Source organism: Phoca vitulina, unplaced genomic scaffold (assembly GCF_004348235.1).
Source record: "Phoca vitulina isolate PV1807 unplaced genomic scaffold, GSC_HSeal_1.0 scaffold2, whole genome shotgun sequence".
NCBI classification, from domain to species: domain Eukaryota; kingdom Metazoa; phylum Chordata; class Mammalia; order Carnivora; family Phocidae; genus Phoca; species Phoca vitulina.
The window spans coordinates 75,681,394-75,701,296 of NW_022589705.1; the positions used below are offsets into that span (position 1 = coordinate 75,681,394).

The 19,903-nt window shown below is 50.8% G+C and overlaps 1 protein-coding gene across 5 annotated transcripts in view; it reads left to right on the forward strand.

Moving 5' to 3' along the window:
- The window catches only part of CSMD2 (CUB and Sushi multiple domains 2), a 583,106-nt gene that overhangs the window by 306,560 nt on the left and 256,643 nt on the right, over positions 1–19,903 (forward strand). For 4 of the 5 annotated variants that reach the window (XM_032388322.1, XM_032388331.1, XM_032388340.1 and 1 more), the window contains exons 11-12: positions 12,150–12,253; positions 15,374–15,486. The exons of the other annotated variant lie outside the window; for it this stretch is intronic. In XM_032388322.1, coding sequence (XP_032244213.1) covers positions 12,150–12,253; positions 15,374–15,486 — 217 coding nt within the window. The remainder of the gene's footprint in view (positions 1–12,149; positions 12,254–15,373; positions 15,487–19,903) is intronic. 5 annotated transcript variants of the gene reach the window in all.

The following is a 19,903-nucleotide window of genomic DNA, read 5'->3' on the forward strand; positions in this document are numbered from 1 at the left end:
AGGGGACATTTATTTTCTCACAGTTCTGGAAGCTAGAAATTCACAATCAAGGTGCCAGCAAATTCAGTTTCTGGTGAGGTCTCTTCCTAGCTTGTAGATGGCCTCCCCCTCATATGGCTTTTACTCTCTATGCATGCAGAGAGAGAAACTCTCTGGTGTCTTCTGCTTCTCTTATAAGGACACCAATCCCGTTGGATTAGGGCTCTACCCTTATGACCTCATTTAACCTTAATTACCTCCGTAAAGGCCCCGTCTCCAAATTCCATCACACTGGGGGTTAAGGCTTTAATATATGAATTTTAGAGAGATATAATTCAGTTCATAGCATTTACTAATTTGTAAAAAAAAAGCTTTTTTTTTTCCTTTTTAAATTTTACTCAGCATTTTAAAATTGTTTGGTCAGGGTGCTTAGGACCACAGTGCTGGGGACAATGGAAACAGATTTCCTCTGCAAGGCATATTATAAAGAAGGACTCACATTTCATCAAACCATTTGGTGATGAACCTAGTCAATGGGGAAGATGCTTCAGCCACATGGGGGTGGAGTCTGGATCAGAAGAAGGACTTCCTATCACAAGGTTATTAAGTTGTTGATGAGAAGGCTCTTTCTTGGGTATTGTTAAAGATGCTTATCTCAATTTTCTTTTGAACCTGAAGGTGAGGTGCAGGGGAAAGTGTAAATAAGGCCTGAGAAGTTTCTGAGAAACAATTTGATTCACCCTCCCCCCGGCCCCCCAGAAGAGCTAGTCTTACCTGGTGTGTGGAGTTCAGTGGCTCCATATCAGTCACTCCCTCACGTGTCCCAGGAGGTCACGCCAGTCTGGGTTCCTGAAGCCAGCCCCTCTGAAGGGTACTCCCTCAGAGTCAAGCTGTGAAAAAGGATGTTCCTGTCATCTCCATGGGTTCTTTATGAGCTTCAGGTAGTGCTGAGGAGCCCAGAGAGGCTGAAGGGAGTCCCTTACTGATACCACACTAGAGGAGAGGCAGGGAGCATTGTGTGCAGAAAGAAGGGTGTAAGTGTGGCAACCAGAAATCTAAAACTGAAGAATCAGAGCTGCCTTCCTGCAAACATCAGGGAAGATGCATAATGTGTTCCTAACCCTGTTCACTGGCCCACAGGAGAGATACAGGTGTGTCGAGGACTGCCTGTCTGATCACCCTTGGAATATCCCCCTCAGAGAAAAGCCCAGTCTCTCCAAGTTCACAATATGTCTTATGAGATGAGCACTCACTCATTCATTGACTATAGATATGATCTCTGCCCTTGAGGAACATGTACACAGGAGAGATGACAGGCACGCAAATAAAAAACTAGAGAATGGGTAAATGCTGATGGAGGGGTGTCCAGTTTGCTACCTTGGAAAATGTTGGAAGGAGCCACTGACTGGAAGGTCAGGGAAGTTTTCACATTTGAGCAGGGTCTGCAAGGATGAGTAGGCTTGGAAATCCATAACTCAGAGTGGATGCCTGTGCAAAGGCACTGAGGTTTGGAACAACCTCTCAGAACTGAAAGCAATTCAGCATGTCTGGATCAAGATGAGGATGGAAAGGTCACAGGATCCAGATCATACTGAACCTACGTGCTTGGCAGAGAGGTTTGGGTTTTGTCCTGAAACAGATTTTTAAGGGCAGAAATGCTAGACTGTTGGTAGTAACAACAACAGTTATGTCTTGCTCTAAGTACGTCATATGCCAAGCACTGAGCTAAGGCTTCTATATAAATGATTTTATTTCATTCTCTTCATAGCACAATTAATTAGGTGGTAAGAGACCCACATGATGGGTGAGGAAACTGAATCGTGGATAGGTTAATTGGCATAGGAAACTTAGCCACAGTGCATAGCCAGTAAGTGGAAGCACCAGGATTTAAACCCAGTCTTTGTGGTTCCACTGCCCATGCTCTCAGCAGCTGGGCTGTGCTGCTGGATGGAACAAGGTCCCAGAGTAAATGGGAGGGCGTGGGACTGACAGCCCTAGGGATCAGCCTCGGAAAGGATGAGGGTTATCCTTTCTTCTGAACCAGAGCAATAGCAGGAAGGTCTGAGTTTTTAAAAGATGACTCTGGCAGCAGTGGAGAGGATTAGAGAGGGATCCTGGAGGGAGCGAGACCAGTTAGGAGGCAGAAACAGTTACCCAAGTAAGAAAAATGGGGGCATCCACCAAGGCTTTGGAAACACTGAGGGGGAGACAGATTTAAGAGAAATGTAGGGAATGGAATCGGACTTGGTGGCTGACTGGATGTGAGGATGGAGGGAAAAGGAGGGTCTTACTCAACATTGTATCCCAGGTGACCAGCACAGTGCCTGGCACATAGTGGGCATACGGCAAACACTGATTCGGTGAACAAACGAATGATGATGCGATACTTTCCGACTTGGACCGATGGGAGGCTTCAAAAGGAAATGGAAGGGGAGGGACATGTTTTACAGGGTCAAGAGGAAAACAGTGTGCATTTGAAGTACCTGTGTTTCATGCAGTGACATTTGGATGTTACCCAGTTGGAAATCGGGTAAATCTGGGTTCAGTAGAGAGATTGAATGTTACCTCCTCAGCACATGGGTGAGAATAGAAGCCTAAGGAATAGAACACTTCCTGGAGAGAGCAAAGAGAATCGGAAGATTCCGAATGGATCTGGAAACACCATCCTTATAGATAAAAGAAATCCAGTGCAAGACACAGAGGAAGAGCAGCATAAGTTAGGAGGAGAAAGGAGGAGAAAGAATTTGCAAGCAGGATATGCCGACAATGGTGGGAAGGAACAGGTCTTGCTGGGAAAAACCGAAAAGAGACCATTGGCTTTGGCCTTGGAAGAGGACCTTTCAGTGAAGCTTTGGGGGCAGAAACAGCTGTGGGGTGGGGAGAGAATGAGCGGGAAGGGAGTCTCTAGGAGCAAGGAGCCCAGAGAGCCCCTCTGACAAGTCTCAAGGTGACGTGAAGGAAGGAGAAAGGGCATGAGAGGGAGGTAGGGGGGACAGAAACCTTGGGGCTACTTAGAGTGTTTGTTTAGGATATTGGAAACTGGAATATGTTTGCAGGCTAAGGGCGGAGCAGGCGAAGAGGAAGAGAGTGAAGATGTAGGAGGATCTGAAATAAGTGAGAGGCACATGGACTGAGAATGCAGGGGCTCTCTTGCATGGAGCATATGAAGAAGGATGGTATTAGGAGAGGCTGGGGTTTTGCCTGTAACCGTGCAGAGCAGGACACATGTCTGCCCCTCCTTATGATCATGAGATGATTATTCATCCAGGCACCTGGATATCTGTGGACCTGAGGACTTTTGCTGGAATGCCATCCCCCTTGTAGGACCTCTGTGGGCTGAGCTTGAGAGGGAGCTGTGAATGTTCCAGTAACTAGGGCCCCCCAAGGGCAATAAGAAGGTCCAAAGAGAAACGAAATGCTCTGGTGTGGAAATGGCCAAGAATATGTCAAGACACCAGCATTGACTGAGTACCTATGGACCGTGCAGCAATGCACTGTGGGGACAAGAACTTACGGTCTTATTGGAGCGGCAGGTGAGGGGTATGTCTCTACTCAGTAAACTAAGAATAAAATAATTAAAAATACCCAGGCCATCCTCCTGGAAGCTTGGCAGATTCAGGGAGAAGAAAGAAGGCTCAGAGCAAGTGATGTTGGCCTACTCCGATGGTTCTACATTCTCCCTTTGGTTGAGATGTCCTCGAGAAATGTGAGCCCCACCTGGCCATTTGGGCTATCTTAGTCCTTATAGTCATTCTACTCACAATACTATTTCCCAAATTTGGTTAATCATCAGAAAAATACCTGGAGAGAACTTAAGACACAAATTCCAGAGCTCTTTCCTCCAAGATAGGATTCCATGGATCTGGGATGGGTGCCTGGACTATACCTTTGAAGGGCGCCCTGGTGGCTCTGACCAGCCAAGCTTGTGTGCTAAACAACAACCCCCTTGCCTCACAGCAAAACGCACAGCACCCACCACCCCCCGGGGGCAGCCCTGGCTTCAGCCACACTAAACTCCTGGTTCATAGACGCACACGGCCCTTTCAGACCTCTGTCTGGACACATCCTGTCCCAGTGTGCCTTCCCTTCCCCTCCAGGCAAGTTCCTGTCCCCCTTTAACACACAGTCCAAATACCCCCTCTTCTGAGAAGCCCTCCTAATTCCACCAGATCTTGGTTCTTCCTCTATTCCTACAGCATTCCATCAGCACCTTTTGTCTGTGTGCATATCATGTCACACTGGGTTTAGAATCTCCTTCCCCCATAGCCCAAGAGCACCCTGAAAGCAGGGACAGTGCTTGGCATAGGAGGAGCTCAGCAGGTGTTTGGATACATTAATGACTGACGGAGGAGACCTGGCCCCATGTCAGGTAGCTCCTCAGGTACAGCCCTGCCCCCGTGGGGCCCTGGGGCCTCCTTCTGTGAGGACCTCTCAGCTGGGCCTCCCGGAAGACGTGCTGATGGAATTTCTGCGGTCAGAACTAAAGCCCAGACCCACATCCTACCTGCACACATCTGCCTTTCTTTTGCAGCTCCTCAGTATGAACTTGAGACCTATGATCTGATTTGTATGTGAACCTTGCTGGGTTTGAGCAGGAGAGTCAATCCACCTTTACAAGAGAAGTAAAAGCAAGGCAGATGGGGCGGGTGGCGGGGAAGAGTCGGGGGAGGGGCATGGACTGGAGAGAGAAAGGAAATCTCATTTCATGAACTTCAAAGCCAAAGATAACAGGGTTTTGATTATTCCCTCCTCGGGGATTACCAGTGTCACTCTTCCCTTTGTGCACCTGAAGAATTGGGAAATTACTCTCCGGGCAAATGATCGCTTCCTAGTGCAAATGTCAGGGGCACAATTGCTGGCCCATTTGCTCACTCACTTACTCATTCAGCAAACATTGACTCGTGCCCTGTCTGTGCTGGGCCCCATGTGAGATGCTGGCCACCAGAGAGCTTTCCCCCAAGTGCCCCTAAGCCCGTTCCTCATGACCCCTTAATGGCCTCCTCCAAGTCCTAAACCTGATTCTGTTCCTCTTAAAGTTGTCCTCACCTCACATCACCTCTTGGTGTTCCTCTCTCCCCACACCTGGCTGTGGCCTTGATGTCCCCACACCCCCTCCTCTGTTCTTGAAGGCAAGCCCTGGCCCTCCGCTAGCCAGGACTTTCCATGGCCCTCATACTTGCCCCATCCCCTTCTGACTTCAGCATCCATCACACTGTATGGTGTTTTCCACAGACTCATGCATCGCCTCTTCCAGACTGTGGGGTCTCTCAGGGCAGTGGCCATGTTTAGCTTGCCTGCCGTTTCCTTCCCAAAGCCCAGCACGTGGCAAGTGCATTTTAACTGTTGAATGACTGAGTGAATAAATGAACTCATCAATCAGTGAATGAAAGAGCCAATGAATGGATGAACGGGTTTGCTACTCTCTGAGCCTCCAAAATTCAACCTGAAGTACTGACCAAAGTTCCAAAACGTCTGAAAGTTTTCAGTCTCTGCCCCTAGGCTTTCTTTCCCAGCCTCCTCCAAAGCCTTCTCAAGGATGCTCGGGGCATTCTGCTTGAACTCCTGGGATTAAGGTCAGCCTTCCCACTGGCTTCCCCTCCTCCCCACCCCAAGAGCCACCCGTCCAACCCTGCCCTGGGCCCCCAGCAAGATCCGGCCAGGAATCACTGTGCAGGCTATGTCCAGGAAAAGGAACTTCCCTTCCTTTCTTGCAGCTAATGGTCAAACTGACAGAATTCATAAACCAAGGCTGGGTAGGCCAAGGTCAGCCCTCAGGAGCTCAGAGAAGTGCTCTGAGGAGGAATAGGGGAAGTGGGACTACTGCAGAGCAATGTGGAAGGGAGCTCTAATTAGCTAGGAAAACCATTTCAGCCTAGGTTGTCCTTGCCAAGATGCTAAGCTTTATCCTGATGGTCAAGAGTTGGCAAACTTCTATGGTGACGAAAGTCTTTCTTCAGAACCTGTAGCTATTAGGTTGCGATTGGCTATGAACTACAGAAAATGCCTCCACAGAAGCTGAAACAAAGCACAGTTTATTTCCCCATATACCAAAGGTCTAGAGGTGAAGAGTCCAGGGCTGGTTTAGCAGTTCCTTCAGGGTCTGCAGCACCTTCTGGTTTTTCCCTCTGCCATTCTCTGTGTGTGGCTCTTGTCCTCATGATCACAAGAAGGCTGCTCCAGCTCAGTCCTCACATCTGCATTCCAGGAAAGCAAGGAGAAAGGTGGGAAGATGCTCTGAGGGCTCCTCAGCTTGTGTCTCATTGCCCAGAACCCTGTTACTTAGCTCTTAGCTCTGAGGTTAGCTAAGTACATTGCCACACTCCAAACTCAGAGTTCTGTTAAGCATGGGTAAACTGAGGGAGAGACATTGAGTAAACCACTGTCCATGTCTGTCACAGAATCCCAAAACATGAACTAGATCAAAAGGAACTTAGGTCGGAGCAGGGTTCTGCTCACTCTGGCTTCTGCTCTACCTTGGTTGATGGCTGCTCAGGTACGTTTATGGAACCCTGGGGTGCCTGGGAACCCAATTTGAAAAACCTTGCTCTACGCCAGAGGTCAGCAAACTTTTTCTATAAAGAGCCAGATAATAAATATTTTAGGCTTTGAGGACCATGTGAAGTTTTTGTTGCACATTCTTCTTTGTAGTGCTTTATTTGTTTTTTAAACCTTTAAAAATGTAAGAACACGTCTTAACTCAATGGGCCATACAAAAACAGTCCATAGGCCAGATGTGGCCCAAGGGCCATGGTTCCCCGACCCCTGCTCTAAGGCATCCTGGGACACAGAGTTTGGATACAGAGTGAAGGATGGCAGCAGAGGCAAGGAGCCCAGAAAGGAGGCTCTTACAGAAATTTAATCATTGGACAAAACTGTCTCAGGTTAGGTCTCTTGGACTCCAGCTTCTAAAAAAAATGCCTGTGAGTGGTCAGATCCTCTGCAGCCTCCCCAAGGCATTGGGCACAGGCTGACAGACCTGGGATCCCTGTCCTTTGGGTGGTCCTGGGCAGTGTTCAGGAAGCAAGGACTGTCCTCCTAGACCCAGGGTGGGCACCCTCTCCATGGTCTCACTCCCATCCCCCGCTGTTCTGGGAAGGCAGCTGTATGCTGAGGTTATAGTCTCCAGACCCCTGCCCTTTCCTGCCTTCTGCAGCAAACACAGACTCAGGCTCCCCTGAAGCCCTCCTGCCACTCCTGGGCCCTGGACCAGCCTCTTGGCCGGTCTCCCTGCCTCCAGCCCTCCCTTCATGCTGAGTTGTAACTTCCCCTCATCTTCACCATCAAGTCCAGACCACGCACTCTGGCCTGCCAGGTAAAAGCCAACTGCAGACTCAGCCAGGCTGCTCTTACCCCCCACCCCTCCCCTACCCCAGCTGCCTGCCCTGCTCTTCGCTCCCAGTTCAACGCTCTCAGCATCTCCTGGACAGAGCCCACACCCTCCTCCATCACATGAGGCCCAGCACACCCACCTCCTCCGTGTACCCCCGCTCTCATTTCCCCCTCTTTGTGATCCCCAGCATTCACCGTCTGCCCCGTGCTCTCAGCGTTGGGATTCTGCTCTAAGTTGCCAGGCAAGTGAGATAACTTCCAGGAAGCAGCTAGCTCGGTGCTGGGCACACGGCAGGTGCTCAGTAATTACGTCCTAGATGATGGGTTCGTTTATCCCTTTATCTGATGGGTGTAAATTAGGTGTATGAGCCATATACAAATATGCCTCTTTGATCACGCCTATTTCATGTGCTGCCGCTCTCCTGCCTCAGAAAGACGACACTCTGCGAGTTTGATTGATCTGCATGTTAGTTAATGAGTCATTATAGGATCCTGTCTTTAAACAAAGGCCAAAGAAGAGGAGAAAAAAAAAAATGAAAGCATCAGTACATTGTGCACTGGGGGCTGTCCCAACACTGCAATGTTAGTGTGTTGTACGGTCTACTTGGTGTAATTAGCTCCTGCGTTAGGGTCAGATGCTCTAAAATGCAGTTCACATCAATGGCTGCTCTAACCAGTGATGTGAATCGTTTTATGGCTCTGGGTTCTGGCCTTCAAAGCAGTATTTTCCCATTAGAGATATAATAATCCTACACTCCCTCTTTTGGAGGTGGCTTGGTGAGCCAGTGTCCTCTGCCCCGAGGCTGGCTGGAAGGGGGTGATGGTGGCGAGAGTGTGCGTCCAGGGCTATCACTCCCTGCAGAGGCCGGGCCCCTCCCCCTGCAGAAGGCACTGCGGCCTTGCCAGATTTTATACGCAGCAAGTGTTTGCCAAGCTGCTGGGATTCAGCAAAAGAGCTGAGGGAAGATTTGGGAGGGTCAGTCGTGGTGGCTACCCAGTGGACCTGAGACCCCGCTGGGGCAGCTGTGAGGCAGTGAGTGGCAGAGCCTGGCCTCTGGCTGCCTGGTGAGGTCCAGTTCTACCACTCCGCTGTGTGATCTTAGGCAAGTTGCCTAACATCTCTGTGCCTCCATTTTACGAATGGCTTTTCCATTCGTAAAATGGAGGTATTCATAGTAGCGGTTGTTGTGAGTTTCCCTGAACTGATGTGTCCTAACTGCTCCAAACAGTGTCAAGCACATGGTAAAAGGTCCGTGCTTGCAGTGAAGAAATCTCGTAAGAGATGATCAAAAACTGTGATTAAGTGTCTCAAAGAATCTCCTCCACTGGGGGTCGGCAGACTCACCCCTGTGGGCCCAAATTAGTTCATTGCTTGATTTGTAAATCGCGTGCATACTGTCTCTGGCTACGTTCATGCTACAGAAGCAGAGGTGGGTAGTTGCGAGAGACATCCTATGGTCTGCACAAGGCAAAACAGTTACTCTCTGGCCCTTTACAGAAATGGTTTGCCAGCCTTATGTTCTAGACAGTAACTCCAGTGGGGGGACCGAGGGCCTAGCCATTGGTCCGTGCTGGAGAACCGGGAAGGGTTTGGAAAACGTTGTCTGGTTCAGCACTGTCTGAGCCTCTGGGCCTGTGCCTGGTACAGCGACAGGCAGGGGCATCAGAGACAGGGAGACCTGGCCCCTGCCCACCCCCTGCCCCCGGAAGTTCCCAGTGTAGTGGAGGAGCAGGTAAACAGATCAGTGCCAGTGCAGCAGGTAAGTGCGGACCCAGAGGTGAGGAAGGGTATGGGAGCACCTGGAAAAGACGGACCTCAGGGAGGAGACATTGCTAGCGGAGCCAGCAGGGAAGGAGGGGTCTGTGCCAACCAGAGTCGTGAACGGGCTAATATGAGGGGATGCCCAGGAGCTCAGGGAGACACACAGGCTTGCGATGGGGAGGGCTGTAGGGAGCAGATGCCCCGGGTCCCTCGGTGTGCGTCTGGCTGGGAAATGGTGACATCAGGGCAGGACCAGGGAGGCTGAGAGGGGAAGGAGATTCCGGGCCGAGCGGATAGTCCCGTGATGGTGCCATTGGCCATCAGGGAGCATGAGGGGTGAGCTGGCCTGGCAACAGGACGATCAGAGGGGCGAAGGCATCCCCACGCACTGCCGACCATTCCATGCCATCCCTCCTGAGCGCACCCCAGCCACTGCGTGCTGTAGGCCCACCTTCCCCCTCCCCCACGTGACTGCCACAGCCCAGAGATGGCTCTCCTGGTTTCCCACCATCCCTCAGTGCTGTTGCTCCGAAAACAAAAATCGCACGTCACACCTTTGCTCACGACCCTTCCATCACTCCCCCTTGTCTTTAGGGCAAAGCCCAAATCATGACCGACAGCAGGACAGACAGCCTTTCCTACTCTACTCCTCCCACTTCCTCCCAGCACCAGCCTCCACTCCCCTCTTCATTCAACCACTGCAGATCCGTTAGGAGTCTCTGATGAGTCTCGTGTCCCACACCTTTGCCCATTCACCTGCCCCTCCCTCTCGACAGCTCTCCCTCCCTTACTCATTTAGCAAACTCGGGTTCATCTCCCAAACTCAGCCCCGGCTTCATTTCCTCTGGGAAGCGTCCTTTAACATTTCTTCTGGCCTCCACTTTCCTGTTCTGTGCTCATGGGTGTTCTTATATAGAGATGCTCCTCTCTGAGAACACCATGCCCAGTGTGGAGGGGCCCTCGGACATGGCAGCCGGGCTGATGAATCAGTGTGGCAGCAGGTGGCTCCTGAGGTCCCGGAAGGCACCGGGGAGTGAGGCTGTGTCAGCACCCTGCCAGTATGTGGGTTCGCACAGAGGAGACCTGCACAACGAGGAAAAACCATCCATGGAATTCTCTACTCCTTGAGTCGTAGAATAGAACACAAAGGAACACCTCCAGCCTCCCCACTGGGAGATGGAAGATCTTCATCACATTGGAACCGCAGATGAATGGATAAAGAAGATGTGGGAGATATCTACAATGGAATATTACTCATCCCTTAAAAAGAATGAGATCTTGCCATTTGCAAGGACGTGGATGGAGCTAGAGAGTATACTGCTGAGCAAACCAAGTCAGTCAGAGAAAGACTAATACCATATGATTTCACTCATACATAGAATTTAAGAAACAAAACAAATGATCATAGGGGGAAAAAAGAGAAAGGCAAACCAAGAAACAGACTCTTAACTCTAGAGAACAACCTGATGGTTCCCAGAGGGGACGGAGATGGGGGAGGGGGGAACAGGGGAGGGGATTGAGGAGCGCACTTGCTGTGATGAGTACCGGGTACGGTATGGAAGTGTGGTATCACTATATTTTACCCCTGAAACTAATATTACACTGTATGTTAACTAACTAGAATTTAAATAAAAACTTTTTTTAAAAAATGAAACAGACAAAAAGAGGCCCAGATTAGCCATTAGGAGTGGTGCTCCCTGTGTCCCCTCTTTGTTCATGGCACCACCTCCCACCCGTCCAGGGACCCACAGGTCATCCTGAATCCCTCCCCCTCCCTTGGTTTCCATACCCATGCAGTCACAAAGCCCTAAATACTGCTAAGACCTGTCTCTCTTCTCCATCCCCACTGCCCTCCTCCATCACTCACCTGGACGGGAACCCTCCCCACCACCTCTGGCCTCGCTCCTGCCACATCTGTTTCTACACAAGCTGCCAGACTGACGTTTTTCTCAAACACCAATGTGCCCCTGTCTCCCGCTGTTTAAAACTTTTCTTACCCCCCCCCCCCCCCCAGAATAAACCCCAGCTCTTTGGGCCAGAGGAGATTTTAAGACCCTTTGGACTTAGCTCCAAGTTCTCAAGTTCTGGACCTTCCTGAGTCCCCTCCTTGCACTGAAGGCCCAGCCATATTGTGCCCCAGAGTGAAACAGCCAGCAGCTGTGCTGACTTTGCAGACCTTCCATTGACCAGGCAGTGAACACTGGTTCTGGAATGTCCCATCTCTGCCAAAACTCGGGCCCTGTGCATCTGACTTCTCAGGATGGCCCCCTCCATCCCCCAGCATCCCCCTGTGGCCTGACTGTCTTCCTCAGCCTTCAGAACCCTCAGACAGCACCCTCACGGACAGACCTCCTCCAGCCCCCACCGCAGGCTCCATGAGCCCCAGGCTTCTCTGTGCACCTACAGCCCTCATTGGAACACCTGCCACCTGGCAGGGGCTTGGTGGTTCTCGGCGTCCATTCTGTCACCAAGGGCAGGGACCATGCTCACTGTTGAAACCCCACCTCCTAAGTTTGGCACATGGTGTGTGCTTAGTAAATATTGTGTAAGGCAGGACTAACACAAATTAAGAGAAAAGAATCTTGTTGAAACCTTCCTGGAACATTCATTTATTCAACGAATAAACAAAAGAGGATAGAGAAAAGCAGGCAGAGGAGAGGCTAAGAGAAACTTCTGCAAGTCCCTGGGGGCCAGCAAGATGGCTGAGATTCCACACGTGGCTTGAAAAATTGCCACCAAGTCCACGGGGACTTCTGTGCATTAAAGCATGAAGAGAGAATATAATCTTCTCACAGCCAGCCAGATGTGCCTGATGTTGCCATGGCAGCCCCCAGAATTGGCCAGATGTGCTGTGAACATCTCTGGAAAACATCAGGGGACCCCAGAGGCTGTAAGGCCTGGAGAGAAATAGTTGACACTCCAAAAGGTGGTGTGGAAATGCTCCGTTTGGATCAGGGGCTGTGTGAGGTGGTGTCCCAGGGACTCTGGGCATCGGGACCTAATGAGGGAAATTCTCAGAGCTGTACGAGTGTCTCCCAGAAGCCCCTGCCTGCTCCCTAACCCAGTGCTCCCTCCCCAGGTGATCAAGCTGGCCTTTGAGGACTTTGACTTGGAGAGGGGCTACGACACCCTGACGGTCGGGGACGGCGGGCAGGACGGAGACCAGAAAACCGTTCTCTATGTGTAAGTGAAGCAGGGCTGTGGTCCGGAGGGCAGGAAGCACATGGTCCTGGCCTGGGGGTGGTGGGATGGTGCGCTGCGTCCTGTCTGGTCCCCAGGGCCATGCCGCATCAAGCACAGGGGACCAGCCCCTCTCCTCTGACTGAAGGAAACAGAACACTGGCCACATTCTCTCTAGGAACTCCCAGGAAGAGTGGGCAGCAGGAACAGTTTCTCAGGGAGGAGGGGGAATTGAGGTCCTGGGTGTGTGCCTGGAGCATTCTACATGGTGGGCTGCTTCTGCTTGGCCCCTGCTTCTGCCACCCACGGGTTTCTCCTCAAGGCCATGTCCATCCATGGCAGTCTGACTTCAGACAGAGACAGTGGAAGTGTGGTTGCTGACCTCCCTGCAAGCTCAGAACTATCTGGGAAATGAATAGTGTCAGGGATTTGGGACCCTGTACACACAGTGGCCACAATTCCTGAGCCAAGAAAGGCTCACATGGTCTAGTCAAGGGAGAGGATAATGCCGCATTGTCCTGGGATTCCATTCTGTTGGATATTCCTTTGCCCTCCAGCATTAGCCTGACATAAACACAGGAGAACACTTCTGTGCATGTGGCCCGGCACAGATGGCCTGATCTCTCTCATCTCCCTTGCCCAGGTAGGGGGGTGGGGGTGGGGGTGGGGAAGTTTTCCTATACACTGAACATCCATTGTGTGCCCAGACACTGGGAAGGGAAGTTTCACATCAGATATCTCGTTTAGTTGTATTGTTATCCCCATTTAACAGGTGGGGAAACTGAGTCCCAACGGTTGCAAAGCTCGTTGGTGGCAGAACCAGCACTTGAGTTCATGCCTTTTAACTTCAGTCCAGGACAGCATCCCATGCCATACCCCTTCCCCACCAGGCTAGCCCCAGGCCAATGCCCTCTGGTTTTCATGCTGAAGGAGAAATAGCTCTTCAGTCCTAGTTGCCTTGTGCAGGAGCTGTTCTGCTCTGGGCACTTCCCACACCTTCCCCACACCTGCTAGAGAAGATCCTTTCAGGGCAGTTAAAGGACTCACAACGTTACCCTCAGAATCAGGTGACATGGCTGGGACTTGGAATCTCCTAGGAGAAAGGAATGGGATGTGAGCCTGAAGGGTATCCTCCCCCAACCTATTCCACTGTATTAATCAGGATTCTCCAGAGAAACAGAACAATAGGATAGACACAGAGAGCCAGGGATTTATTATAAGGAATCGGTTCACATGATAATGGAGACTGACAAGCCCCACGATTTGCAGGGTGGGCTGGCAAGCTGGGACCCAGGAGAGCTGATGATGGGCTTTTAGCCCAAAGGCCAACAGGCTCTAGACCCAGGAAGAGCTGATGTTTCTGTTCAAGTCCAAGGCAGGAAAAAGGAAAAAAAAAAAAAAAAAAAAGGAAACATCCCAGATGGAAGTCAGGCAGGCAGGAAGAATTCTCTTTTACTTGGGAGAGGGCTAGCCTTTTTGTTCTATGCAGGCCTTCAACTGATTAGATGAGGCCCATCCATATGGGGAAGGGCAGTCTGCTTTATTCAGGCTACCAATTGAAATGTTAAAGTCCTCCAAAGGCATCTTCACAGAAACAGTCAGAATAATGTTTGGCCAGATATCTGGATACCCCATGGCCCAGGCAAATTGACACATAAAATTAGCCATCATACTCACTTTCTCCTCTGGCTCATCCCCATCACTCATCTGCCCTGTATGGTGCTCAGAAGGCCAGGGTCCTGGTTCTGTCTCCTCCCAGGACAAAATCCTAGTGAGCTCTGTCAGAGAGAGAACCTTAGAACAGCAGAGCCGGAAAGATTCTTACAACCCAATCCCCTCATTTAACACGAAATGAAAAATCCCAGAGTGGCTCAGCCACTTGCCCAGGGCCCCACAGCAAATGAAAGGCAGCTCCAGGGCTTACACTCAGGTCTCTGTAAGTTTTAAGTGAGCTTCCAATGAGTTCTATAACAGCTCAGGGGCTCTCCCACCACCCTCAGATCTCTGTAGGCCAGCATCCATCTCAAACTTTAGGGAAACACATGGCAAAATTGTCGGACTCCTTTGTTGTCAGAATTGGGTCAGATGGACTCTGCCACCCTAGAGTTAGGAGCCAGCCCTGGCTTGGCCTCAATCCTTACTCACTACAGAATGCCAGCAGCCTAGCCCTGCGATGTCACACGGGCCAGGCCGATGTGCCCCAGGTGTCTATCCCAGCCCCACCCCCACAGCACTCACACTGTGCTGATCATCTCATACAGCCAACTCAGTGCCCCCCGCAAGCTTTGAGACCCCAGAATGGAGCAGAGATTAAGACCCATGAATCCAATCACACCTTCCACCACCACCCCCTGGTCTGTGCTGGTGATCTGTCTGGTCTCAGCAGCAAGAGGAAGCCAGGTTGCTTCTGGAAAGCCCAGCCTCTGCTGTGGACTCTGGCTCTGCCACTCTCCATCAGGCTGACCTTGGGAAAGCCACTGCCCATTTTGCACCCTTACCTTCTCATCCATACGGTGGGGATAACACAACCCCTACCTCACTGGGCTACTGGGGTCATTAAATAAGAGAATGGAAGGAAAATTGTCTGGCTTGGATAGGTATTTGGTTAATGTGAGTTGAATCCTCCCCATGCTTAAACTCTGTTCTTCAGAAAGAATGTGGCCCCGGAGTGACAGGTGCACTTTAAGCCTTGCTTCATATATGGAAGCAGATATTTCCATATGGAACGGAAAGAGATGTCTCATTAAAAGGAATGGCTGGGCTCAATTAGGGAAATGGGTTTCTGTCTGTGTCTTTTCTGCAGTAGTTCATGTGAGAAATCAAAGGTGGCAGGAGTGTAGACACCCCTGCAGTAGATCTGGCTGCACCTAACCCCGGCCCCTGAGAAAGCAAGGACGCAGGTCTCCCTCACGAGCCCAGGGGTCTGGGCTAAGGGGTCACGGGTAAACACAAGCCGTGGCCGGAGGGGAGAGGTGGTGAGTCTCCCAGCCGCTGGATCACATACCTCCAGGCTCCAGTGTTAAACACCATGGGCCCCGAATTTGCCTGACTGGGCAGAACTCCTAGTCATTCTGTGGCGTGCCAGAGTGGGGGGCACATCTCTAAATCTCACTCTCCTGACAGCCTGACAGGTACGTCGGTCCCAGATCTCATTGTCAGCACCAACCACCAAATGTGGCTCTTGTTCCAAACCGATGGCAGCGGCAGCTCCCTGGGATTCAAGGCTTCTTACGAAGGTAACTGCTGTTGGGGGGCTTATCCACTCACTCTGCAGTCAGACTTGGGGTCCGGATGTGGAGTCAGCAAGCCCTGGGTTCGAATTCTGATTGTGTCCCGCACTAGCTTCCTCTCCTTAGGCATATTATTCGACCTGTCTGAGCCTCAGCTTTCTTTGGCCAGTGGGTCTCCTGGATTGTTTTGAGGATTATCTGGGATAAACCACTTGAGGCACAGGTCACACAGCACTAAGGGCGCACATTCGTTTCATCTGCAATTCATACCTGGCTTGTGTAGACTTTTAAAAGACCCTGTAGACTTTTGGAGCTTCCCAAGCTGCCATACTTGGATGTCGTATAGTGCTGAGTGACTGTGCATGGGGCGAGGGACAGACATACACCATTGGTGGCCTGAGGAGGATACAGATGAGGGTGACTTGAATCTCACTGGGAACCAGCATTAAGGGAACAGTGAACTCTGGGTCCAGGAGCTACCACCACCATCATCAGCCTTCTGTGTGCTTCCAGATATCCTATTGGTGATGACTGCTAATGCCAATCCCCGCAGAAGGGGGAGCAGAAGCCATCCCCTGAGCATTTGGTTGGCAGATTTGGTAGGTGGCAGAGCTTAGCCCAGCACTCGGAACAGATGCATCAGATCTGAGCCCTTGCAAGGGGTCTGCACTCCAGGGGTGAGACAGAGGAGGAAACACACGAGCTATTTTTTTTTTTTTATTAATTTTTTTATTGTTATGTTAATCCCCATACATTACATCATTAGTTTTAGATATAGTGTTCCTTGATTCATTGTTTGTGCATAACACCCAGTGCTCCATGCAGAACGTGCCCTCCTCAATACCCATCACCAGGCTAACCCATCCTCCCAACCCCCTCCCCTCTAGAACCCTCAGTTTGTTTTTCAGAGTCCATTGTCTCTCATGGTTCTTCTCCCCCTCCGATTTCCCCCCCTTCATTCTTCCCCTCCTGCTACATTCTTCTTCTTCTTTTTTTCTTTCTTAACATATATTGCATTATTTGTTTCAGAGGTACAGATCTGAGATTCAACAGTCTTGCACAATTCACAGCGCTTACCAGAACACATACCCTCCCCAGTGTCCATCACCCAGTCACCCCATCCCTCCCACCCCACCCCCCACTCCAGCAACCCTCAGTTTGTTTCCTGAGATTAAGAATTCCTCATATCAGTGAGGTCATATGATACATGTCTTTCTCTGTTTGACTTATTTCGCTCAGCATAATACCCTCCAGTTCCATCCACGTCGTTGCAAATGGCAAGATCTTATTCCTTTTGATGGCAGCATAATATTCCATTGTATATATATACCACATCTTCTTTATCCATTCATCTGTTGATGGACATCTTGGCTCTTTCCACAGTTTGGCTATTGTGGACATTGCTGCTATAAACACACACGAGCTATTATTAAAGCAAGATATCTGTGGTCAACAGCCAGTGGGAGCATGGAGAAGGGGGTGGTCATCCCGTGTGCGGCATCTAGAAAGGCTCTATCGAGAAAGTGAGCCCTGGGTCTTGAAAATGACTCAGAGAGACAGGGGGCAGGGGATGAGAGAGAGAAGGTCTTTCTCCACCCCCGTTCAGAGACCTGATAACTCTACATGAGATGAGTTGGAGGGGGGGAGCAACTCCAAAAGGCTCTTATTCTGCTCAGTGTGACCCCCACCCCCAGGGACCAGGAGTTCTTCCTGTACCAGGACCTGTACTCTGTCTCCAGGCTGGGTACACAGGAGGCCTGTCAGTTTCCTCCAGCTGCTTTGACAAAGGACCACACACTGGGGGGCTTAAAACAACAGAAACCTCTTCTCCCCAGGTTCTGGAGGCTAGGACAGCGTAGGTCCTGTTCTAAGTAAGAACAAGAAGCACATGTCGAGGGGAGGCAGAATAGCAGCCAGAGAGGACCGATGGGATGACAAGTGCTGAGTTCACATCCTGGTTCTGTCCCTCTCTAGCCCCATGCCAGGTCAGGGAACCTCCCTGGGGCTCTGTTTCTTCATCTGGGACATGGAGGTAATAATACACCCTAGGTCCCAGGGCTTCTGTGAAGAGTAACTGTGGTCAAGGATGTGAAAATAAGAATTGCACTGCAATTATGGGTGACTAATGAGTGAGGACACAGGTAGTTAAGCAAATGGCTCTTCGGGTACATCAGAGTTACACACAGCTGGGGAGCGGCAGAGAGAAATCAGGAGACCCCAACTCAGGGCCAAGCTCTAACACTCACTACTTGGAAAAATGGGAATGGATTTGAACTCAGAGTTTCAAAAGTTTCCCCCATGTCTGAAGTTCTCTGGATGTTCAGCAGAACGTTTCCAGAAGTGGGGAGGAATGATCCTGTGTGCCACCCACCTGCCCTTAATCAGTCCATATTTTATCAATGGTATGGATAAGCCATAAATAGCATGAGCCGGAAAGGGACGACAGTCAGCAGTCAGCAAACAAATGTGCAGAAAGACCTCGACGGGGTAGAGCTACTGGCTAAGTCACCAGGATAAGAGGAAGTAGGAATAAATAGCAAGTCCTCTGTGAGAGTTCGAAAACTTAGCAACTAGAATTTACCCCAGGGAGTTAGTGATGCTTGATTCTTGGGCATCGAGAATTGGGCTTAATTGTGGGGATAGGCAGGGAGAGGGCTGAAGTCAAACCCTGTGAGAAAGGTTAAGAGCCCCCTGAAAGTGCATTCGGGAGAAGAGTGGACTCAGGGGAGAAGTGAGAGCTGTGTCTAAATATCTGAAGGGCTGTCATGTAGGAAAGAGGAATTAGATTTGTTTGGCATGGTTTCACCAGAAAAGAAAGGGACAGAACATTGAATGCCCATTATGTGCCAGAAGCTTTATGCTAATTTTCTCAAGGTTTTCAACAGTGTCACACAAACATTTGGGGTACCCTCAGGGACCACCAAGGTTGGGTAAGGGTTGCCTAGCAGGGCAGGCTCTGATCCTGCCTTCTCCTTTCTTCTCTTCTGTTCCTTGTAAGCCTTCTTTTAGAGGGGATTTGTAGCTACACACCAGTCTGAGAAACTCTGCCTCATCTCATTCAGTGTGACAGCTAGCCGATGGCTGCTCTTTTGTACCTGAGGAATCTGAAACTCAGAAGGGTAGAGTGTCCTGCCTGGGTCACACGGAGTCTGGGACCTGGAAGAGCCGAGATTCAACTCCATGTCTCGCTGGCTTCAAAGCCCATGATGTTTCCCCCCTCTACCAGGGGTCTCCAAAGTGACAGAATTTCAATTCCTTATAAAATCTCTTAGAAGCCAACACCTTGCCCCAGTCCCATGAGCCATATGGCATGAGCCCGGGCTCCTCGTTACTAGCAGTTGTGGTTTTGTTCATCAGCCCATGTGTCTACCTCGCCCAGCCAGTAGTGATGACCCTGTCACATGACCAGTATGATGCTAGGGGCTGGGATTACAGCAGGGAGCCACACGGACTAGAACAGAAAACTAAAGCAGTCGAAAAACATCCACGGTGGGACTGCTGGTCACAGATTAGGGAAATCCTCCTCGGACTCGTGACAGATGAGGAAGAGAGTCTGGGCATGTCTGTACATCGTTAATCCAACAGTCCAAGTGGGTCCTGCTCACAGAGGCATCTGTTTCTGTGAAGATGGAACGGACTCTGGAATTGGACCAGACTGGTGAATCCCAGCATGGTCCCAGCTGTGGGGTTGGCCAAGTCCTGTGGTCTGTCGGAGCCTCAATCTCCCACTCATAAAACGGAAAGAATAGTGGTGACTCCTTGCACAGTCCTGGCTCAGAGAGGTGTCTTCCCTGGGGGCCACTGAGGTTCCTCTGCACCCAAGCCCTCGGTGATCAGCACTGTTCCCCACTCCGGAGCGTGTCCCCTTCTGCCAGGGAACAGAGCTCCTTGCCTGTCCTGCAGGTGGCCTGGCACTGCATCCCTGCCTCCCACCTGCACTCCACATCCAGGGCTCCCACTCCTCAGACCGGCTGGGAAATGAGACGGTTCACTCTGGCCGCAGTGTAGGGAGGGGAGGCAAAAGTGATAGGAGGCAGATCCAAGTCACTGAGAGACTTGGCCTCAGAAACAGTTTGCACTTCGTCCACAGGGAAGAAGAACCTGTGGAAGTTTAAATGTAGGGATGGGCCTGCCCTTCCACCTTGGACCTTTTATTTGACGGTAAAAGCTCCATCTCTTGCCTTCACGGTGAAGAGCCTCCTCTACCATGAATAAAGCTGGGTCGGTTAAGTCCCCTGGTATCCTGATGTGACTTCCCACCCTGCTCTCTGGGCTTCTGTCACCTGCAGCCTCCTGATCATCTGCCACCCCTCTGGCTGCTCCCTCAGGGCTTCTGCACAGCCCCTCACGACCCCCACAGAGCAGGCACTTCCCCAGGGTCTCTCCCCAGCTTTCCGTCCTCTTTTTTCAGGATTGCATCTAC